Consider the following 23011-nt stretch of genomic DNA (forward strand, 5'->3'; position numbering starts at 1 on the left):
ACCTCGTAGTATGCTGGGCACCAGACACCTACATGACCAAACTTATAATCTAATGAAAACAGAGGCATTAAACAAGTAATTATACGAACCTACAAAACCAAATTGTAAAAGGTACTGTGAAGGAAAAGAACTGAGATCCATAAGAGACACTAAGTGAAACGGGGAACCTAGTGATATTGAGATGGGATCTGAAGGGTGAGTAGGAGTTAGCCAGGCAGAGGGGGAAGAAGAGGAAGGCCCTGAGGCAGGCAAGGAGCTGGCTCCTTCAGGGAGGTGAAGACCTGTGTGGCTGGCATATTATTAGTGAATAAGAGAGCACAGACAGCAGATGAGGCCAGAGGCAGGAAGAAGCAAGACCACGTGGGACCTCGTGGTCCACAGCGAGGTTTGCATTCTCCTCTAAGTGTGATTAATTCTAATGCTATGACTTTATTCCTTTTCATTCCATGGGTGAATGTGTGCTGTGATTCCTACCTGACCTACCTCCAGTCTCTCCAAAGCCAATCCATGGTGCACGCTGATGCCAAGTAACTTCCTACAAAGGTAGCTCTTCCTTCCCCTCTCAAAACTTAAACAGCTCCCCCCTTTCTATGAGATTCAATCTGAATTACTTGGCCTGGGTTTTTCAGGTTCCCCATACTCTGAATTCTATCCCCAGACTACAAAACTGCTCTCCAATATCAGTAATGATCACCAACAACCTAGTGAGATTTCCCCTTTCTTCATTCTCTCACACCCTCTGCAGGATCTTGTCTCTTCATTCAATCAGAACAGGGGTTTTTGGGAATTCCCTGGCAGTCCAGTGGTTAGGGCTCCGCGCGTTCACTGCCGGGACCCGGGTTCAATCCCTGGACAGGGAACTAAGATCCCGCAAACCGCATCGCGTGGCGAAAAAAAAAAGAAAAAAAAGAACAGGGTTTCTTAACCTGCAGTCCACATGCCATAAAATTCAGGGGTCCATGAACTTGGATGGAACAAAAAGAGTCACCTTTATTTTTAAGAACATCTAATTAACTGAAACTTAATTTTATGAATGTAGAAAACAAGTCTTTGTAGTACGAGCAGTACCTGTAATGTCATCAATAGAAATCACCATCAATGAATATTTTCATATCATAGCCATCTCAAAATACCTCTACAACTATGAGTTTAGACCTGCAATAAATCATTTTATTGTATTAGTATTCTATTAATAAGGGAACACATTATTACTAGATCATCACACATTTCTTTTAATATTTTGATAACTGTGTATTTTATTTATGCATTTACAAATGTTATTGTCAGACAAGGTCCAAAGGCTCCACCAAACTGCCAAATAAGTGCATGGCACAAACAAGCTTAAAAACTCCTGATTAGTCATTCATTCAATAAACATGAAATCCTCACTGCAGCCCTCTCTTGTTCTGGCTTCCTCATATTATGTTGTTCTGCTTTTCCTTGTTTGATGCTCTTACACTGGTTTCTCTTCCTATTCTTGCTGTGTGAGGATGCAACCCAGAGCGTGATCTTCAACCCACAACTAAATTGTTCCATACTTCCTCACTTATAAATCTCACCTACTTACCTGCATGACTGATTCAAACTACACCTCAAAGGTGACTTCCAAATCTACCTCAACTAATCTTTTTTTTCCTCGAACTTCAATCTTTGATTTTAAAATACCTGCTGTGGGGCTTCCCTGGTGGCGCAGTGGTTGACAGTCCACCTGCCGATGCAGGGGACACGGGCTTGTGCCCCGGTCCGGGAAGATCCCACATGCCGCAGAGCGGCTAGGCCCGTGAGCCATGGCCGCTGAGCCTGCGCGTCCGGAGCCTGTCCGCAACGGGAGAGGCCACAGCAGTGAGAGGCCCGCGTACCGCAAAAAAAAACACAAAAACAAAACCAAAAAACCTGCTGTGCCTAACAACCAGAATAACATACCACCCAGAGACAGACTGCCTGGGTTCAGATCCCAACTCTGTACACTTATTAAACACGTAACTGTGAGTAAATTATTTAATATCTCTTGCTTCAGTCGCTTCATTTGAAAAATGGGAGTGATAACAATAGTATCTACTTTATAGGGTTATAAACATTAGAAGAGTTCCTACATGTAAAGCATTTATAATAGGGCCTGAGACATTTCAAAAACTCAATGAATTTTAGCTATCACCAGTCTCACCTCCTTCCAACACGTGGCATTTTTATTTGGTGTTTATTAACAGGTATAGTGATAGCCACTGGGGATATGAAGATAGGATTCCTATCTAATGACATAATTCCAATCAAGCCATTGCTCAAAAAACTTCAGAGGCTCTCCACTAGGTCCAAACTTAACAGCACCGGAAATCATCATACTGCCTCAAATAAATGTAACTTCCAATCTCCTCCGGCTCTACTTCTTGTAGCTTATATTTTACTCGGGCCAGATTGGACTGCAGTGCTCTGGGAAAATGACCTGCTCTGTTCTGTCTTTCCTCACACCATCCCAGTGTCTCAAATGTTTATCTGACAACAATAACTTTGTCTATGATTATTTCCCCAATACTACGCATGGAGCCCCCGCTCCAAACACATACATTACAATCTTACCTAAGTCACATACTTATGTAAACATCAACTTCCTTCAACATTTGCTCACTTTGTGAGCACCTCATATTGGCCAGGTCCTGAGCCAGGAGCTGGGGGCATTTAAAATAAAAACAAAACAAAACAACATGGCCCTGTTCTCAAGATCAAAGTCTAGTAAGGGAGAGAAACATGTGGCATCACATATATGCCATTCACTGTGAAAGGTGCAATCATAAGAGAAAGGGACACCAAGGGATGAGCAGTCAACTCAATTTGGAAGGCAAGGATAGGCTTTTCAGATGATGGTATTTGGGCTTAGATGGACTGGAGAAAAGCATATTTCATGTAGTGAGAGCAGTATGTGTAAAATACAGTGTAAAACAAAATGATGTATCTGGGGAACAGTTCAATACGGCTGGAATATAGGGCCCAAGAGGAAGTGGCTAGACATGACACTGGAGAGCTGGGCAGACCTCTCTGGCAAGCACAGGAATTTGGACTTTATCACACAGGCAATGAGAAATTAATACGGGGCTTAAACAGTAGCATATGGCTAGAGTTGTATTTTGGAAAGCTCATTCCTGGCAGTATTGTGGCAGAGGCAGAGAGAAAAATCTAGAGCAGCACTGTTCGAGAGAACTTTCTTCAATGATGGAAATGTTCTATAATTTGTGCTATCCAGTATGATGGCCACTAGCCACACATGGCTAATGAGAACTTAAAATGAGGCTAGGGCATCTGAGGAACTAAATTTAAAACAGTATTTAATGTTAAACAGCCACTTGTTGCTACCATAGTGAACAGTGCAGCTTTAGAAATAAGGAAATCAGTTAGGAAGCTGTTGATACAGCTCAGGTGATAGGACTAGGACAGAGTGTGAGTCAATGGCTGTACTAGAGGCACAATGATAAGCCTAGGAGATATAATGTTGTGAGAAAAAGAAATCAAGAATGGCTCCCAGATTCCAGGCTTTTTGATTGAATAGCTGCCATCAGCCTGGATAATACAGACGGAGCAGGTCTAGGGTACATACAGATTGTATCAATTTTGAAAACGTTGAAGTGTCTGAGGATTATCCAAGTGGTAAAATTCAGTAGTGAGTTTCGCTCAGGAGAGTCCTCTGAACTAAAAATACAGATCTGAGAGGCTCTGAGCCACTGAGATTACTTAGAGACGATGAACAGAACTAGAAGCAAACTGAGGCAAAACCCTGGCAAACATCAACAGGGCCGAAGAAGAAGAGTCCACAAAGGAGACCAGAGGAACAGTTGGACTAGCAGGAAAAGAAACAAGTGAGAAGTAGTCACAGAAATCAAGGGTGTAGAGAATTTCAGGAAGGAAGAGTGATCAAATGTCAAATACTTCAGAGAGGTCAAATAAGGTGAGAACTGAAAACTGCTTCCTGACTTTGCCAATTAGGAGGTTCCTGGTGACATTTGCCAGGACAGTTTCAGTAGTGGAAGAAACGAGCTAGAGTGGGGAATGAGGCAGAGAGAGGAACATTAAGATGACAATTTCAGGTCTTGACTGCAGGGGAGCTGAGAGTTAGATAAGCGAGTCCACAAGGGAATACAATATTGATAAGGTTGTCTTTCTTATCTTCTTTTTAGGCTGGGAAACCCGTATTAAGGGATTAGTTAAAAATACTAATTGGTAGAAAATGGAGGAGAGCTTCAGAGTAACAGATAAGATTGACCAGGTCAAAAGGAAAATACATTTCTTTAATCCGAAGAGAGGACTTCGAGTACAATGGTGGTAAAGGAACACAGACACGGCCCAGTTTACAGGTGGGCGATGGAAAGCCAAGAACTCTCGCGCAAGCTGGCCTTTCTGTTCCGTTCTGCGGGTGGGGGTGGGGAGTTATGAACTAGAGTGAATATTTGAACCACACTGAGGGTCAAGGGAGGGATTACTGCCCATGAACAAGTAAAAGGTCGCCTTTAGGTGGCAACCATCCCTAGATTAGACTTTTATGGGTTTTATTCAACATGAGCAGAGGGTAAAGCCTTAGAAAAAGCCTAAGTGTTTTAACTCAAATGATCGAGACGAGCCCAGTAAAGAAGTAAAAGTGATCAAAAGGCCGGCAAGTTTTGCAGCAGGCAAAGGAGTCCAGGCTCCGGCAGGTCTCAATAAAGTAAGGAACTCCAGGTAGACTCAGGGGAAATGAGAGGTTAGAAAGCGGCCTAAGACAAAGAGACCGAACAAAACGCCCACACCAACCGCCCGCACCTCCTCTCCCCGCCGCAAGCACAACGAGGGCGGTGACAACACTCCCGTCGTGGAACCACACTACAGCCGGGAAGAGACCCCACCCTGCAAACCCTCACAACTCCAGGTCCAGGCCCCATTCTCCTCCACTGACAACAGCACGGCGGCGCGCGTTCCCACTGCACTCCGGCTCGGGCGTCCCAAGCCGCACCCTCCACCTGCGGAAAAGGAACCGAGGCAGGGCTCCCCCGGCTGCCCCGCGAGGCCGCCCGCAGTGGGGTAAGGCCTGCTGAGGCGGGAGGCCGGTGCGCCGCGCCCGCTTCCGCCCCACCCACTGCGCGCGCTCCGAGCCCCGCCGCGGGAGTTACGGAACCCGCCCTCACGCCTGCGCACTGCTCTCCCCGCGGCCTCCCGCTCTCCTTTCCCCTCCCCCAATCCGGTCGCACCCATGCGCCTGCGCTGTGCACGTTCCCGGGCTGCGGCAGCCATGCTGAACCCGTACGGAGAGGCGAGTGGGGGGGAGAGGGTCGACGATAGCGGGATGGGAAGCCGGGGATATGCAGAAGCAGCGGCATTAGAGTGCTCTGGGTCTGTGGAGAAATGCCTGGGCCATGCGGCCCCCTTGGCCCCTTGAACGACCCCTAGGAACCTACGGAAAACGCCCCCGTGGCGGTGGGGGGAAGGGAGCGGCTGGCACGTGACCCGGGTCAGCCAATCTGGATGTTGCTGACGTGGCCGCGCGGCCCCGATGCTCTCCCCACCCCCCAGCTCAGTCGGGAAGGGAGGGGCTGGGGGCTACGCCCCCTCCCCCAAAGCAACCTCAGTTTCCGGGGGGGTGACACCCCGGATTACATCCTCCCCCCGCACCAAGACAAGGGGAACATTGGAGCCCCCCTGGAAGGTTCCAGGATCCAGGTGAGACGGGGCCTTTGGCGGGCGGGGGCGTTGTCAGTCATTTAAGTGCCTAACCAATGGTGGGGAGTCCGGGAGGGAGATTCTTGGGGTGCAGAGAAGAATCCTGAGGGTGGGAGGATTTGTCCTTCAAACAGTTTACAGCCAATGGGAGTGTGTAGGGGGGCGAGCAGGAGAGGGCCCCTCGGGTGGGGGAGGGGAATGGCCAACCTCTGTCTCAATACCAATTGGAGGGCAAAGGGGCGTGGGGGCGGTGTTCCCCCCCATTCCATTCGTCCCCTGGGGGTACAGGAGCTTGGAGCCAGGTGAGAAGGGATCCTTTTGGCGTTTGGAGGGTGGGGTGACCTAGTGGGCTGAGGAGTGGGAGTGGTGACTGTAGTTCTTACTCGTAGATGGGAATGCTGAGAGTTGGCAACCCGGGTTGTAAACTGAGATTGTTCCCAGGCGCCCACTCCCTTTCTCCGCAGAGACTAAGGAGCATTTCTGTGCTTCCTTTGTATCAGTGGTAGGAAGATGGCAGTCGCCACATGGCACGGTGGAGGTTACACTTCGACTCGCTTATCGAATTTGTGTGCATTCACGTGGACATGACCTGCGGAGCCTTCCGAACAAAACCTTCTTTGCCGCGGCGGGGGTCTTAGCTGAGCATGTGTCTACCCCAGGCTGGGGAGGGCTTGCAGGCTGGAAGCTTGAGGTCCTCTTGGGAGCAGAAACCGGCCCAACCGGCGTCTTGGGAGGGGTTGGAAATCGTGGCCTGAGACAGGAGAGAGTGAGTCTCAGGACCTGGAACGATTTCACAGCTCCCAAGGTTTCGGGTTTCTCCTGGGTGGCGTCTTTTGCCTCCTTCATCCCCTCCCCCATTCCTGAACAGTTCTTTCCTTGTGTATTGCGGGGGAGGGAACGGAAAGGAGGGAAGAGTTACTTTTCCAAATTACTGAGTAGCAGTAGCCTCCCCTGTGACTCATGTAGGGGAAGGGAGAACTGGGAGGGAGCGGAGAGCAGTGATTTTCCGGAATGCAGGGAAATAAGCCAGAGTACTGTCTGGCTGCCCTTTTCCTTTCTAATAAGGCCCTGTATACTCTCGACCTCCTAAATTTTCTTCCCTGGCCGGCCCCTTGATGGGCCTGTGTGCAGACTTGCAAGGCCCCGGGTGGAGAAAGGCAGATTGGGGAGGTTGGGCCATTAGGGGGAGGGGAATGGGGGAGGGGAGAAGGCCTTTGCAAAGTTGCTGTGTCATTGCTCTCTTTGCTGCAGCCACCCGGGCGGGCCCGCGTGTACTTTTGGGGCCGAGGTCTGATCGGAGGTGGGTGGGGGGGAGGAGAGAGACTGCTTTCCCCGTGCCCACTACCCCTCCTCCGCAGGGTTTGCCGGACTCGGGTGGTCGAGAATTGATGGCCATTTTAGACACAGTAAGCGAGGTTAGGGTTCCAGGGCCGCTACGGAGGGAGGGTGACCTAGTTGGAGTTCAAGGACCTAGGCCCTCACGAAGCCCTGGGTTTGCGGGGGGAGGGGGCTCTTATATTCCTTAACTTACCTTAATTTCCTTATTCAGAAATACATAGTCTGTTTTCTTCCTTGGTAGCCAGAAGAGGGGACGTGGAGGAGGGGAAGGCCCCCCACTAAAGCCCAGGTGGGGGAAATTCTTTCACTCTCCGGTAAGGGGGCGGGGGAGCCCCAGAGGTGGCTTTAGAGATCTTGACCTTGTGCTTTGGCTCTATTCACACTTAGTCTGTAACCCTAATCAGATTACTGTACTAGATTGTGGGAAAAATGTAAGTTGAGTGGGTTGGGGGGAGGGGGCGAAATTGAGTTCCCAAAATGGCTCCTGCCCCTCCTCGGAGGCGGACGGCCCGGGGGGAGGGGGGAGGGGAGAGGAGGGGGAGGGCTAGTCTGAGCCGCAGCCGCCGCCTCCTCCGCTCGCCCTCCTCCCTGGCGCTGACCGATGGACCAGCCGCTCCGTGGGGAGGACTCCGAACCCTGGTGGGGGGGATGGGGGGGCCCTTCCGCCCCCGCGACGCCAGGACCCTTAGAGGGTGTGGGCCTGCCTTCGGGGTGAGGGGAGGGCGGGGAGCGTGGGGAAAGGTCTGAGCTCGCCAGGAGGGGGAGGGCGTTCACCCTGATTCGCCCCTCGCGGGACTTGTTTTTTCCGCTCTGAGCCAGACACCGGAATGAAGTTTGGGGAGGAGGTGGGTTTCATTTTAAAGGGTATATGGGTGCGTTTGGAGATTTTGCTCCCAGTTAAGGGTTGCCGAGGTTTTGTCGAGCAGGCAGATATTTGTATTGGTACCTGAAGGTATGAGTGGGAGGGATTGGAGAGGTGCTTGGGGTGCAAGTGTTTGGAACGTATTCTGTTTGGTTGCCTTGTTGGTGAAAAGCCTTTAAGAGTTCACAGATGGTAGATTCTGGGGAGAGTTTTGCCTTTGTCTTTCGATTGTTTGGCTTGGGGAAGAAAAGGGAGGATTTTAATTATCAATTCTGTATTTTTGATTGCGGAGAACGGGAACGTTCGGTTCCTTGCTGCGTTTGGGAGCCCTTAGCTGTTTGCCAGTGCCAGGCCGCGGCTTCTAAGATGGCGTCTCCTTCCTCATTTCAGATTCTTTACTGCGGCGGCCTCCTCACTGCCGAGAACAACAAGCCGCGGGCGTCCTGTGACCACACCCCGGCGGGCCCAGGCTGACTACGCCCACGCGGCCGCCTCCAGTCCTGCCAGTCTGGCCAATGGAGGAGCTACAAACGGCACGACCTGCCCGAGCTTGGCAGTCACCAGTCGCACTGGGCTTGGACGCCTGGGAAGACTTTGTTGGAAGGGGAGGCGGGGAGAGGGTGCTGCACCCCTGCCAACCTCGCTCTTTCCCTGGAGTTGCCGAACCACAGCGCAGCCAATTGGCTCGGAGATGTGGCGGGTTGCCGCTTCCCTGTGGGTCTATGCGGCATTCTTCTGCCTGGTGACTAACGCGTTGGAAATGAGGCTTATGACGTCATCGCATCCGCCGACCAATAGAAAACGCTCCCGCGGAGAGGTGGTCCTCCCCCTTCGACTGCGCTTCTTCACGCGCGTGAGCGAGCGCGCGCGCGCGGAGGGGGTGGGGGAAGTCGCGAGCGCGGTGGCGCGCATGAGCGGCGAAGCTCCGCCCCCCTGCCTATATATAAAGGGCTGGCGCGGGGCTCGGCGGCGCCATTTCGCGCTGGAGTGGAGCAGCCTCTAGAACGAGCTGGAGGATTCTGCCTGCCTATACAGAGCCTTCGAGTCGTCCGGGGCCGCCATTACAATCCACGTCCATCCGCTTGGAAATGGCCTTCGTCTCGGCCTATGACCGGTCCCGGCGGACAGTACAGACCCCATAGAAGCCCCCGAAGCTCCCCTTTTTCGAGCCCCGCCCAGTCCTCGGAGTCTGTCCACCCCCTCTACTCCGCCCTCAAGAGGATTTCAAAGATGGAGGCGGCGGCTCCCTAAACCACTTTTCGTGTTCATCCGCCTCCATCCGAGATCGAAACGGGACCTCGTCCGCGCCGGACGGTCCTGGCAGGAAGAGGGGATCCTTGCAGACCAACAGCGGGCAATATTGACGACGGTGTCTGGGATCGGGGACTGTCCTGGGGTTTGAAGAGTCCGTCCCCCTTCGCTCGCCCGCCTCAGCTGGGGCCGCCGCCATTTTCTCGCTGTCCGCCTCCTGCGGAGCGCGCCAAGCTGCCGGGAGTTCTCCGAGAAACAGCGGAGGAGACTGCATTCGTGCCGGCCCGGCGGGGGGGGGTTGTTGCCTGGAGGGCCGAGGGCAGCGGCCCCCGACCCCCCCCTTCACTTCCCGGGTTATGCTGGACTGGAAGGTAAGGGGAACCGAGGCCACCCGGACTTTCCGCGGCTGAGGGCAGCGCCGGTTCCCCGTGGTCAAGATGCTGCAAAACGTGACTCCCCACAACAAGTACGTCCCCGCGAACGGCGTGTGGGAAGGGGACGTTTACGAGTTGCAGCGCGCGGGTGTGGGGCGTCGGATTCGGAGGGAGTGCGGGACCGAGTGGGGCGCGTTGTTGTTCCGTGGCGCAACTGTTGGCTCGCCGGGCTCGCGCAGGGGGTTGAGCGGCGGTTTGGGACTGAGGCAGTGGCCCAGATCCTGAATATGGAGGGAGCGCAGGTTGTCAGTTTATATGTTGTTTCTTCCTCTGTGGTTAGATCTTACCCGAGTCGGGCAGAGGGAGGTGGCGGCAGAATGTAATGGGGAAGGACGCTGGTTGGGGAGCAGGTCCTGCGGATCGTGGGTTTGGTGTCTAGCGACGGTTTGTCAGGCCTTTTGGGGGAGTGGGTTCGTGGCCGTATCTTGTGCTTTACAGGGTTGCCATGGTGATAGAGCTCGAGGACTGGAAACGGAGATTTCCTGAGTAGGGTAGAAGGTAGAAAGATCACTCTTTCCTAATGGTTGGGGTAGGTCATTAAGCTCTTGCTAGTCTTTCGTTGACTGGTGCGGTTTTGTGTTGAGAGTTGTGTGTCTTGTTGCAGAGGATTGGGTTTTTTGCTGTGTTTTTTTTTTGTTTTTGTGATACAATTGGGAGTTTCATTCAGGGTAGGAGGGTGGAGCTAAGGATTCTCTAGTCCAGCTCTGCGGATGTAAACAATGAGATTTCGGTATAACGTCTTTAGTCTTGGGCCTTGGGAAGCACCTGGTCTCGAGGAGCACCAGAGAGAATGTAAACTTGGTGCATTATTGGCGTTTGATCTTCAGAGTTGATGCTGCAGTGGGAACTGTTAACGGCATCGCAGTTTTTGTTAGGGGTTGCAGGGGAGGTCTGTATCACTTTTCTGAGGGAACTTGCTGACCTTGACTGTTCGGACAGCTCTATTTTTTGAGTTTTTCAGAGGGAGGAGACGAATTTGTGAATAATTTCTGGAGGCTGGTAGCTTGGGGTATTCCAGACTGTGAAGTGTGACAAATGCTCCCTTGTCTGATTTTTTTCTTATTTTGAGTTGATAGGGTTTTCCGTTAGATGTCTGATCTGTTTGGAGTTAACTATCCAGAGCTTGTGGAGGATGCTGATTCCTTCTGCACAGGTGGATTCTTAAGTGTCTGTTTAATTAGCATTTTATGAAATTTTTCTATTTTGTTTCCTTTTCACCCGCTTCTCTCAGGCTCAACCACCATGGCAACCACCAAGTCCCTAGTGAGGAGGAAGCTTGGGGCTTGAGTTTCTCAGCTCCACCCATTTTGCTTAAGTCCCATCCCAATAAGGCTGTGATTTTCAAATGGCTGTGCCTTGTGAGAAATTACCTTGGGCTTTTTCACTTTAAATTTTAAAAACAGATGAAAGAGTCCATCAGACTTGAGAATTCAGAATGTAGGACTAAGAACAGAAGAGGTGGTAGGAAGTAGAAGAACAAAAGCTCCATGGATTGTTTGGATACTGGTTTCATTTTCATAATCTTGACCACCTTTCACTAGATTCCAAGCCTGGATTTATTGAGGGTACGTAGTGTAAATTAGTGTAAATTGTACTTTCTCAAGTTCCACAAGATTATCACATATGGTTTTGTTCCTTGTCTTCACAGGCTCCCTGGGGAGGGGAATGCAGGGTTACTGGGGCTGGGCCCAGAGGCAGCAGCGCCTGGGAAAAGGATTCGAAAGCCCTCCCTGTTATATGAGGGATTCGAGAGCCCCACAATGGCTTCAGTGCCGGCTTTGCAACTAACCCCTGCCAACCCACCACCCCCGGAGGTGTCCAATCCCAAAAAGCCAGGACGGGTTACCAACCAGTTGCAATACCTGCACAAGGTGGTGATGAAGGCTCTGTGGAAACATCAGTTTGCATGGCCCTTCCGGCAGCCTGTGGATGCTGTCAAACTGGGTCTGCCGGTGAGTAGAGAGATTGGAGTGGGGAGCTATGGAAATGAACAAGAATGTGTGTGCGTGGAGGTGGGCTGTCTAGTGTAGCTGCTGCGGCCCCTAGGAGTTCCCATTTCTACCCTGTAGGGCAGATAGCCACCAGATTTCTGGATTCTTGGTCCTTTGTGTTTGATCCAACCGCTTGCTATCTTAGCATCTCTCATTGTGCCCTCCATGTGTCCTTCCTTAACTTTTGTGCCCTGGCTCCATTTTACAGATTCCCACCCCAGGTTGGGAGAGGACCACGGTGGCCAAAATTCTTAGCTTCTTCCTCTCCCTCATGCAGCCCATGGATAGCCAGCCCCAGAGGTAATGTCACAGGATGGGAAGCTTTTCCAGAGTGGGTGGGAGGTGGGTGGTTAGAGAAAGGCAGTAGGGGCCTCCCTATGGGTGATAAGAATCCTGTTCCATTTTTTTCCTATCCCATAGATTTAATTGGGGCCGCAGTTTAGGAGACTTTGTATTCTTGACGCATAGGGGGTGTGTATGTGCGTGTGTGTTGGGGTCGGTAGTTTGCTTAGGAGAACAGGCGTGTTTATCTTTTTGTAGCTCTGACCTACCATTTCTTTTTTTAGGATTATCACAAAATTATAAAGCAGCCTATGGATATGGGTACTATTAAGAGGAGACTTGAAAACAACTATTACTGGGCTGCCTCAGAGTGTATGCAGGATTTTAATACCATGTTCACCAACTGTTATATCTACAACAAGGTGAGTGTTTTTGTGTTGTTAGTAGTTGGGGAGAGACAGTGCATTTTTTATCACTACTTTATCAATGAAAGGTTTAAGTGTTTTACGGTAGGTGTTCTCAGTAGTCAGGATCCTAGAAAGTCTGAGTTCCAAAAGGTACCACTAAAAGCAGTGATGTGGTTTCAGAGATCCAGAGTTAAGAGATGTTTAAATAGAACACTTTTTATTCTTGTGGATAGTGGCCCTGTTTTTCAGAGAAATCTCCAGAGATCTGAGTAGAGCAGGAACTATTTTTTTTTTTAGTCAGCTCTCATTCTTCTATTTCTGAACTTTATTTCTTTGTTGCATCTTGAGGGGCAGAGTTGGAAGAGAAAAGGGAATTTAATGGCCCAATACAGGTGATTTTCAGTACTTGATGGTGAAGTTGTGTAAGGGGGGTGGTGGTGATGCCTGGGGCTAGGAATTCCTCAGAGAAAAATGGTTTTGCTTGTCTTTTGCTGGCATTTGAACTTTTTCTTTGTGTTTCCTGTAGCCTACTGATGATATTGTCCTGATGGCACAAACGCTGGAAAAGATCTTTCTACAGAAGGTGGCATCAATGCCACAAGAGGAACAAGAGCTTGTGGTGACTATCCCTAAGAACAGCCACAAGAAAGGGGCCAAATTGGCAGGTAGGAAGAGAAGGAGTTTTGCCAATGAAGACCGAAAGATGGGAAAGATAATCAGACTAAACTTTTTTTCTCTCCCCCAACCCCAGCACTCCAGGGCAGTATCACCAGTGCCCATCAGGTGCCTGCTGTCTCTTCTGTGTCTCACACAGCCCTGTATACTCCACCACCTGAGATACCTACCACTGTCCTCAACATTCCCCACCCATCGGTCATCTCTTCGCCCCTTCTCAAGTCCTTGCACTCCGCTGGACCCCCGCTCCTTGCTGTCTCTGCAGCTCCCCCAGCCCAGCCCCTTGCCAAGGTATACATCTGTGGATATCTTTTGGACAATGAGGATGGAAAGGTCTTGAATGGAGTGGACCCAGGGTAAAAGGCTCCTGTCTTGTTTTTCTCTGCAGAAAAAAGGGGTAAAGCGGAAAGCAGATACTACCACCCCTACACCTACAGCTATCCTGGCTCCTGGCTCCCCAGCTAGCCCTCCCGGGGGTCTTGAGCCTAAGGCAGCACGGCTTCCCCCTATGCGTAGAGAGAGTGGCCGCCCTATCAAGCCCCCACGCAAAGACTTGCCTGACTCTCAGCAACAGCACCAAAGCTCCAAGAAAGGAAAGCTGTCGGAACAGTTAAAACACTGCAATGGCATTTTGAAGGAATTACTCTCTAAGAAGCATGCTGCCTATGCCTGGCCTTTCTATAAACCAGTGGACGCTTCTGCTCTTGGCCTGCATGACTACCATGACATCATTAAGCACCCCATGGACCTCAGCACTGTCAAGGTACCCACTGCATGGGGCAGATGGGATACTCAGGCAGTGATTGGAGCCTAGGGATCAATAAAACAGTCACTTTTTCCGGGCACACAGCAGTCTCGGCATTTTATTTTTACAAAATAGTAACGGGGCAGAAGGTCACGTACTTGTTAGGAGTCCATATTTTCTGGAGTTTGAGACAGTGTGGTGGGTTTTGTGTTCAGAGCATCGCTATTCATCTACAATTAGGTCCTACCTATTGGGTTAGGATAGGAAAGTTAAGGGATGGCTGCTTAGTCAGAGGCCACCCACCCTCTCTTTTCACTTAGAAATGATTTTTTTTCCTAGACATAGGTATTTCTTCAACCCACCCAAATTCCTTTGACTTCAAACTTGAGCCCCAGGGCATAGATCCTTAAGGCTACCCCTGCCCCGCCCCCGTACTCTCCAGAGGGCTAGCCTTGCGGTGTCTGGAGCTGGCAGGGAAAGGTGAGTCTTCCTGCCTGTGCAGCTTCTGATGCTGCCTCCTTCTGCAGCGGAAGATGGAGAATCGTGATTACCGGGATGCACAGGAGTTTGCTGCTGACGTGCGGCTTATGTTCTCCAACTGCTATAAGTACAATCCCCCAGACCATGATGTCGTGGCCATGGCACGAAAGTTACAGGTGAGTGTCAAGGTCGGAGTTGGAAGAATAAATGGGTCTGGGGAGAGAAATTTTGCTGTCCGTGGTGCACAACCTCAACATGGGGCTCTCCCAGTCTCTACAGTTGTAAATTGGAGCTGCCATATGGCTGGGTATGATCAGGGCATATCCACTAGCATGGTTTTGAGTCTGCTGTCTCTTTCTAGGATGTATTTGAGTTCCGTTATGCCAAGATGCCAGATGAACCACTGGAACCAGGGCCTTTACCAGTCTCTACTGCCTTGCCCCCTGGCTTGGCCAAATCATCTTCAGAGTCCTCCAGCGAGGAAAGTAGCAGTGAGAGCTCTTCTGAGGAGGAGGAAGAGGAAGATGAGGAGGATGAAGAGGAGGAAGAAGAGAGTGAAAGCTCTGACTCTGAGGAAGAAAGGGCTCATCGCTTGGCTGAACTACAGGAACAGGTACTATTTTAATTTGTCACTGTTCAGTTTACTGGGTGAGGTTTGTGCGCTGTCTTGGCCCTAAATTTTTTTTGTTTCAGTCTTTATTGCTTTACCTATTTATTTTTTCTATTTCACATGATTCTTTTTCCTCTTTAGCTTCGAGCAGTACATGAACAACTGGCTGCCCTGTCCCAAGGCCCGATATCCAAGCCCAAGCGAAAGAGAGAAAAAAAAGAGAAAAAGAAGAAACGGAAGGCAGAGAAGCATCGAGGCCGAGCTGGGGTTGAGGAAGATGACAAAGGGCCTCGGGCACCTCGCCCATCTCAGCCCAAGAAGTCCAAGAAAGCGAGTGGCAGTGGGGCTGGCAGCGCTGCTACCCTAGGCCCTCCTGGCTTTGGACCTTCTGGAGGAAGTAGCACCAAGTGAGTACTATCTAACATGGAAGCAGAGACAGCTCAGTTATGTCTCTAATCTCTCCGGGGAGGATGATTTCTCCCACTCCTTGCAAAGGTTTCTCTAAATCAGGGTCCAGCGAATTTTTTCTGCAAGTGGCCAGGTGATGAAGTAGACTTTTGAAGACTGTAGTCTCTCAAAGCTGCTTGACTCTGACAGTGTAGTCTGCCTACCCCTTCTCTAAACCAGTGAATCTGTGGTTTTTCGTGTTTTCTTCTGTGGTCGGGGGTGGGTTAGTGCTTTAGGGAGCAAAAAAAAAGTGGACCTGTGCCAGCGTACTTATATTTAGTTCTCAAAGTCCGAGATTAATAAAAGTGTTTGACATGTATAGAAGCTCTGCTCCCCTGATACAGTGTCTGGTAGCCCACTCTTTTGCCTTAATGGAAAACAGTTTTTCAGGCATGAAATCCAGGTCACTGGGTTGAATAGTGAGAATATCCCACAATTGACAATTTTCTTTTGCCCGTAGACTCCCCAAAAAGGCCACAAAGACAGCCCCACCTGCCCTGCCTGCAGGCTATGATTCAGAGGAAGAGGAAGAAAGCAGGCCCATGAGTTACGACGAGAAGCGGCAGTTGAGCCTGGACATCAACAAGTTGCCCGGGGAGAAACTGGGTCGAGTTGTACACATAATTCAAGCCAGGGAGCCCTCTTTACGTGACTCAAACCCAGAAGAAATTGAGATTGATTTTGAAACGCTCAAGCCATCCACACTTAGAGAGCTTGAACGCTATGTCCTTTCCTGCCTACGAAAGAAACCTCGGAAGCCCTATAGTGAGTATGAAATGAGGCCCACCAGTTAACTCAGCAAATCCTTGCGAAGTTCTGAGGAGGATTTGTTGCATCTAGAGGGGCAGAGTTAACTCAGTTAACTCAGCAAATCCTCATGAAGTTCTGAGGACAGTGAGAGAAGGATAGTTAGGCATATGCTTGATGGACTTGAGATCATCAGCTCCTGGGATGATAAGGGTTGGATTAGTTGCTTCCCAATGTTCAAGAAAGGAATTTGGCAACAATAGGGGACAGAGAAACTAGGGTGCTTCTGGCTATCTTAATCCTGGTATATTTGTTTTTCTAGCTATTAAGAAACCTGTGGGAAAGACAAAGGAGGAACTGGCTTTGGAGAAGAAGCGGGAACTAGAAAAGCGGTTACAAGATGTTAGTGGGCAGCTCAATTCTACCAAAAAGCCCCCCAAGAAAGGTGAGTGTTCAGTAAGCCACTGTGAATTCACTACACCCTGCCCTCTTGACTTTTGAAAAATGGAAATCAGACTGAAATAATCTTCAAACTTCAACTTTGTTCTGCAGCGAGTGAAAAAACAGAGACGTCATCGGCACAGCAGGTAGCAGTGTCCCGCCTCAGTGCTTCCAGCTCCAGCTCGGATTCCAGCTCCTCTTCTTCATCTTCCTCTTCTTCAGACACCAGTGATTCAGACTCAGGCTAAGGGGCCAGGCCAGATGGGGCAGGAGGCTCCGCAGGACCGGACCCCTAGACCACCCTGCCCCACCCCTACTCTCCCTTTGCTGTGACACTTCCTCATCTCACCCCCTCCCCCCACTGTAGGAGAGCTGGCTCTGCAGGGGGGAGGAATGCAGGGACAATTACTGAAGGAGGGACATAAATGGACAAAATACAACTGCGTTCCCAGCCCCATGGAGAGTGACCTCTTAGGCATAGAGCCCCTATTCAAAATGACTGTGGTGGGGCAGGGGTAAAGGGTGGGAATGGGCAAAGGCCCTGATACAGGGTTACCTGAGGCCGTAGCTGCCCTGTTCACTTGTAAGGGCCCTGTTTTGAGGTTGTTTGTTCTAATTTATTTTAAGCTAGGTAAGGCCGAGGCAGGGTGGGGCCGTGGTCCCCTCAGCCTCCATGGGGAGGGAGGAAGACGTTCTTTTTTTACGTTGACTTTTTTTTTCTACTCTGTTTTCCCTTTTCCTTCTGCTCCATTTGGGGCCCCTGGGGGTTTCAGTCATCTCCCCATTTGGTCCCCTGGATTGTCTTTTCTTTGTCTGTTGATTCTAACTTGTAAATAAAGAAAATATTATTCAAGTTTTGAGTTTATTACTTTAATGACATTTTTTTCTAGTGCTTCAAAATGAATGTGATACAATTGAGATTTTGAAGAAAGTACTCTGAGGTGAGGAAAAAGGACCATCCTGTTTTAAATAAACCAGTAGGCTGTTGCTGTAGTGATAGAAGTGCATCTTCCGTTTGTAAAGTGAATCCCCCAAAATAACCTTAAAGTTTGCAATTTGCTCTGGTTTTAGATGAAGAAAACAAAATTCTCTGGCTCATTCATATCTTAACCAAGTTTCAAACTCAAGATTTGGAATAGGCTCAAGTTTTCCTCTGGTGCTGGATATGTGGGTTGTTTCTTGGACACTTAGCAAGATGTGAAAGGGATGGGAGGTAGCCAACAGTAGGTACTTCTTGCATTGGGCATCTGCCTTAAAAAGGCAGTTGTGTCTACTTTTATAATTTGCTGCTTTGGCCTCAAGTTGCACATGTACATAGCTTTGCAAAGTTGGTTAATACAATGCCAGTTCAGAGAATTCCAGTGATCCTTACCAAAATGAAATCACAAGAACTCATTTCCAGGGCTTCCCTGGTGGTGCAGTGGTTGAGGGTCCGTCTGCCGATGCAGGGGACACAGGTTCGTGCCCCGGTCCAGGAAGATCCCACGTGCCGCGGAGCGGCTGGACCCGTGAGCCATGGCCTGTGAGCCTGTGCGTCCAGAGCCTGTGATCCGCAGCGGGAGAGGCCACAACAGTGAGAGGCCTGCATACCACAAAAAAAAAAAATTTCCAGAAGTCCAACCTCTTGTCGTGCTGTATAGACAGAAGGACTCTATAGTTGAGAAGTATGAGATGTCTGGTTTCTGGAATTTGGGGGGCTTTACACCCTACAAAAGGGGACGGTTTAAAATAATGTGCTGTAGTAGAAAACCTGAATTTTTAAATGGAAGGCTGGGAATGTAAACCTAATGGTTTATTCTGCTGTAACGTTGCTGGAAACAGGTGGAAAGTGGAATATGGTGGAGATGGTAGTGATGATTTTGGAGGTAGCAATAAATTGGGCTCTAGCAGTGACTCTCAACCCTTGTTGCATACTTGGACTCCAGAGCTGCTAAAAGCTTGTAACGGGTTTCTGTCTGAATCCTTTTTTTTGGCCATACCCCGCGACTTGTGTGATCTTAGTTTCCCAACCAGGGCTTGAACCCAGACCTGCAGTGGAAGTGCAGAGTCCTAACCACTGGACTACCAGGGAATTCCCTGAATTCTTAAGTTGAGGCCCAGGCAACGCAAAAGCTCAGAGATGGTAATACCCAAGCAGGGCTGGGAATCACTTGTTACCATTTTGCAAGGCTCTTAGTTTTTTAAAGGGGAGGAGCCCCCTGATTGGGCTTTTCAGCCCACTTAATTGTAGATCTCAGTGAGTGAACTCTTCAACTCCCTTTGAGCTCTGTTCATCTAGAGAAAAGTGATGGAAAGGATTTGGAAAGTTCAGTAGTACTTACGAGTTGTGGGTGTGGGATAGGATTTATTTAAGTCCAAAGGGATAAATGTTGATTTCAAATAGATGTGTGTCAATCTAACACTATATCTCATTTAAATGGGCATTTAAGGTGTGAGATTAGTTTGGGGAGGAGACCAGGCATACAATCTTGGAAGACTGTCTGTGGCTGCATCCCCTTCTGTTCACATCATTTAAGTATTTTAAAATTGTGGTTTGGGAAAATAAAGACTTCAACTCTCAGAAGATGAGTTTCTGACATTGTACATGTGGAGGCAATTTAATATTCCCTATAGACTGAATCCAGAACAGTCTAAGTGCTATAAAAGTAGGTGGCCTGGCTTATTCCCTTGACTGCAGAGCAGGCTGAGACTGGGCAAGAGTGGCTCTGGACCTGGTTTACACCTCCCTCTTTACCACCTCACTAGACAGCTTACAAACGTTCATGGATTTCCTGATGGTAAGTCTGTTGGTGAAGAGTCCTTTCCCTGGTTCCTGACCCTTGAGGTTGCCATTTAGCCCTTTGATTTACCTTTTCCCTTAGTCGAATTTACTGGTCAAAACCTTAGCTGTATCCCATCCTCTCCTTGAGGCATTGTAATAGTTTCAGGAGTCTGATCCCCATTTTGGTTTGAATTACTGTCTTCCAAAGTAACAAGCACAGTCCCCAGCTCAACCAGAAGGAACAATTATGGAATCCTACCGTGGGCAGTATTACCTCCCATGCTCTTTCCAGCTCTTGTAAGCATGGGTTCCACTGTCTCTTTTTTTTTTTTTTTTTTTTTGCTACCTCTTGCCGTTTGCTCGCCTTTAATGTTTCCATAGTAATCATTAATTCAGAGTTCCTTTGATTGTCTTATTTTTCAATAAACACCATTGATCTAGACGTTGTCAAACTGCTCAGTCAGGAGGTGTGGCAGTGAAGATAAAGGCAAGGCCCTTGCCTTGTCTTTGAATCTTGCTTTATCAGTGCAGTTAGCTCGTGGTGCAGTTACTGGGCTGATTTGCTCTAAGATGAAGGCATGACAGTCTTCCAGATGATTCTTTCTAATTGCACCCAAATGTGTGCACCCCAGTCCAAGCCCTGCCAGCCTTGCTCTTGGATTCTCTCAGCACTATCCTGACTGAAAAGCCCTGCTTCCCTGAGGGGCTCCCAGGACAAGAATCAAACAAAGCTGGTTGGAGTTACTCTCTGAGGCTTGCCAAGAATAACACAGGGGAGGACTCGCTGATCAATGAGAAAAGGACTCCCAGAGAGCCAGGAAGGGGACTGGGAATGGTAGATGGAACTGATATATGATGATTCCATGATCTCCGTCTTTGCTTCTTTCCCCTTTCCTGGATCGTCACCCTAGTTCAAGCTCTGCAGAATCCCACTAGCAGGTCTTGCTGTCCCCATAGTTTACATTCTGGGAGCAGGAAAAGGGGTGACATTAGACAGCAAATCACAGTTTTTAATAAAATTATAAGTTTTAGCAGTGCAATATGCAAAGATCTGTAAAGAATTTAAGAGGGTTCTGATCTGAGAGATTTCTGAGAACTGTTCAGATATATCTGGGAAGGATGAGTAGTGTTTGTGTCAGGGAGGGCGGGAGTGAGCACTGCCAGCAGAAGAAAGTGATGATAGTTCCCTGGTGGTCTAGTGGTTAGGATTCCGGCCTTCCACTGCCGTGGCCTGGTTCAATAACTGGTCAGGGAACTGAGATCCTGCAAGCCATGCAGCATGACTCAAAAAAAAGAAAGGCGCGGCGAACGGCGGCCCGAGAGTAGCACCCGCGCTGCGGCCCGCGGAACCGCACCGCGACCGCCCGGGCCGGCCCCGAGGAGCGCCCGCCGCCGCCCCGGCCGTCGCGCGCGGACCGAGGAGATGTGGGACATGAGGATTTGGGATATGAATTCATTTGAAAAACCACTTTGGGATTATGAACGTGATTTCTGATGAAACTGGATTGGAATAATTTTCATGATCTTTGTATATTTATATATATATTTTTAATTTTGCATTTGACTTAAAGTGCCACGAGAAAATTTGCATATTGCAAGGTGGTCCTAGCCACCTCCTTGATTTGGGTACTCTTGGATATGTTCCTGCTGCTTTACTTCAGTGAATGCAACAAATGTGATGAAAAAAAAGAGAGAGGACTTCCTGCTGGGGATGTTCTAGAGCCAGTACAAAAGGCTCATGAAGGTCCTGGAGAAATGGGGAAACCAGTCGTCATTCCTAAAGAGGGTCAAGAAAAGATGAAAGAGATGTTTAAAATCAATCAGTTCAATTTAATGCCAAGTGAGACGATTGCACTCAACAGATCTTTACCAGATGTTAGGTTAGAAGGGTGTAAAACAAAGGTGTATGCAGATAATCTTCCTACCACAAGTGTGGTGATTGTTTTCCATAATGAGGCTTGGAGCACACTTCTGCGAACTGTCCATAGTGTCATTAATCGCTCACCAAGACACATGCTAGAAGAAATTGTTCTAATAGATGATGCCAGTGAAAGAGACTTTTTTTTTTTTTTTTTTTTTTTTTTTGCGGTACGCGGGCCTCTCACTGTTGTGGCCTCTCCCGTTGTGGAGCACAGGCTCCGGACGCGCAGGCTCAGCAGCCATGGCTCACGGGCCCAGCCGCTCCGCGGCATGTGGGATCTTCCCAGACTGGGGCACGAACCCGTGTCCTCTGCATCGGCAGGCGGACTCTCAACCACTGCGCCACCAGGGAAGCCCGAAAGAGACTTTTTGAAAAGACCTCTAGAGAGTTATGTGAAAAAATTAAAAGTACCAGTTCACGTAATTCGAATGGAGCAACGTTCTGGATTGATCAGAGCTAGGTTAAAAGGAGCTGCAGTGTCTAAAGGCCAAGTGATCACCTTTTTAGATGCTCACTGTGAATGTACAGTGGGGTGGCTGGAGCCTCTCTTAGCCAGGATCAAACATGACAGGAAGACAGTGGTCTGTCCTATCATTGATGTGATCAGTGATGATACTTTTGAGTACATGGCAGGACCTATGGTGGATTCAACTGGAAGCTCAACTTTCGCTGGTATCCTGTTCCCCAAAGAGAAATGGACAGAAGGAAAGGTGATCGAACTCTTCCTGTGAGAATACCTACAATGGCAGGAGGCCTTTTTTCAATAGACAGAGATTACTTTCAGGAAATTGGAACATATGATGCTGGAATGGATATTTGGGGAGGAGAAAACCTAGAAATTTCCTTTAGGATTTGGCAGTGTGGAGGAACTTTGGAGATTGTTACTTGCTCACATGTTGGACATGTGTTTCGGAAAGCTACACCCTACACGTTTCCAGGAGGCACAGGGCAGATTATCAATAAAAATAACAGACGACTTGCAGAAGGGTGGTTGGATGAATTCAAGAATTTCTTCTATATAATTTCTCAAGGTGTTACAAAGGTAGATTATGGAGATATATCATCAAGACTTGGTCTAAGACACAAACTCCAATGCAGACCTTTCTCTTGATACCTAGAGAATATTTATCCCGATTCTCAGATTCCACGTCACTATTTCTCTTTGGGAGAGATACGAAATGTGGAAACAAATCAGTGTCTAGATAACATGGCTAGAAAAAAGAATGAAAAAGTTGGAATTTTTAGCTGTCACGGTATGGGAGGTAATCAGGTTTTCTCTTACACTGCCAACAAAGAAATTAGAACAGATGACCTTTGCTTGGATGTCTCCAAACTTAATGGCCCAGTCACAATGCTCACATGCCACCACCTAAAAGGCAACCAACTTTGGGAGTATGATCCGGTGAAACTAACCCTGCAGCATGTGAACAGTAATCAGTGCCTGGAGAAAGCCACAGAAGAGGACAGCCAGGTGCCCAGCATTAGAGACTGCAGTGGAAGCCGGTCCCAGCAGCAGTGGCTTCTTTGAAATGTAACCCTTCCAGAAATATTCTGAGACCAAATTTACAAAAAAAGAAAAAAATAAGGATTGACTGGGCTACCTCAGCATACATTTCTGCCACATTCTTAAGTAGCAAAAAAGGAAAAGTGCTTTCCTCCTGCAGGATGTAAGGTTTATCAGCCATTAAAACTTAAACTGCTCTCTCTTTCACTAGCTGTGAACCGGCCTTCCTGTCCAAGGACATGAAACTACATAGTAGCGAGATTGTGCACACTGATGTTTACAAGATTAAGAGTCTTTCATCAAGAATCATTGTAAAGAATATTCAGACTGAAACAATCTACGAAATGTGCTTTCCAGAGAGCAGCACCTTTTATGGTTTGCTTGCACATCAGTCATTTCTGCTGAATGTGCTGTTATAATGAAGAGATGTCCAAGATTT

At 48.8% G+C, this 23011-nt stretch overlaps 2 protein-coding genes across 12 annotated transcripts; both read left to right on the forward strand.

The window, feature by feature from the left end:
• The first annotated feature begins 5290 nt into the window (after nucleotides 1–5290).
• On the forward strand, nucleotides 5291–17239 carry BRD2 (bromodomain containing 2). Of its 11 annotated transcripts, XM_027126925.1 has the most exons (14): nucleotides 7552–7859; nucleotides 8267–9593; nucleotides 11210–11513; nucleotides 11761–11852; nucleotides 12119–12256; nucleotides 12768–12906; nucleotides 12993–13207; nucleotides 13305–13679; nucleotides 14189–14317; nucleotides 14503–14754; nucleotides 14893–15158; nucleotides 15659–15963; nucleotides 16268–16390; nucleotides 16498–17239. In XM_027126925.1, exons 5-14 carry the CDS (start codon nucleotides 12146–12148, stop codon nucleotides 16632–16634), a joined length of 2052 nt encoding a protein of 683 aa, XP_026982726.1. In that variant the 5' UTR covers nucleotides 7552–7859; nucleotides 8267–9593; nucleotides 11210–11513; nucleotides 11761–11852; nucleotides 12119–12145; the 3' UTR covers nucleotides 16635–17239. The 11 variants fall into 11 exon arrangements, with proteins under 11 accessions (XP_026982716.1, XP_026982720.1, XP_026982719.1 ...); XM_027126915.1 differs by lacking the exons at nucleotides 7552–7859; nucleotides 11761–11852 and adding an exon at nucleotides 5291–5676; XM_027126919.1 differs by lacking the exons at nucleotides 7552–7859; nucleotides 11761–11852 and adding an exon at nucleotides 5949–5978.
• A 3486-nt stretch (nucleotides 17240–20725) lies between these two features.
• LOC113630970 (polypeptide N-acetylgalactosaminyltransferase 1-like) lies at nucleotides 20726–22779 on the forward strand. Its single transcript, XM_027126926.1, is given in 3 exon segments — nucleotides 20726–21194; nucleotides 21417–21701; nucleotides 21704–22779. Coding segments are annotated over 3 exon segments (1614 nt in total). The 5' UTR covers nucleotides 20726–20785; the 3' UTR covers nucleotides 22624–22779.
• Nucleotides 22780–23011: the final 232 nt, after the last annotated feature.

The sequence above is a fragment of the Aethalodelphis obliquidens genome, unplaced genomic scaffold (genome assembly GCF_003676395.1).
Source record: "Aethalodelphis obliquidens isolate GAN/ISIS:26980383/991018 unplaced genomic scaffold, ASM367639v1 scaffold31, whole genome shotgun sequence".
NCBI classification, from domain to species: domain Eukaryota; kingdom Metazoa; phylum Chordata; class Mammalia; order Artiodactyla; family Delphinidae; genus Aethalodelphis; species Aethalodelphis obliquidens.

Excerpts from the sequence above, each read along its gene's own strand:
- BRD2 (XM_027126915.1), top strand. The coding sequence starts at position 9,565 with ATGCTGCAAAACGTGACTCCCCACAACAA. Across the intron at positions 11,514-12,118 it reads CTGTCAAACTGGGTCTGCCG|GATTATCACAAAATTATAAA; the intron begins GTGAGTAGAGAG and ends TTCTTTTTTTAG. Across the intron at positions 13,680-14,188 it reads TGGACCTCAGCACTGTCAAG|CGGAAGATGGAGAATCGTGA; the intron begins GTACCCACTGCA and ends CTCCTTCTGCAG.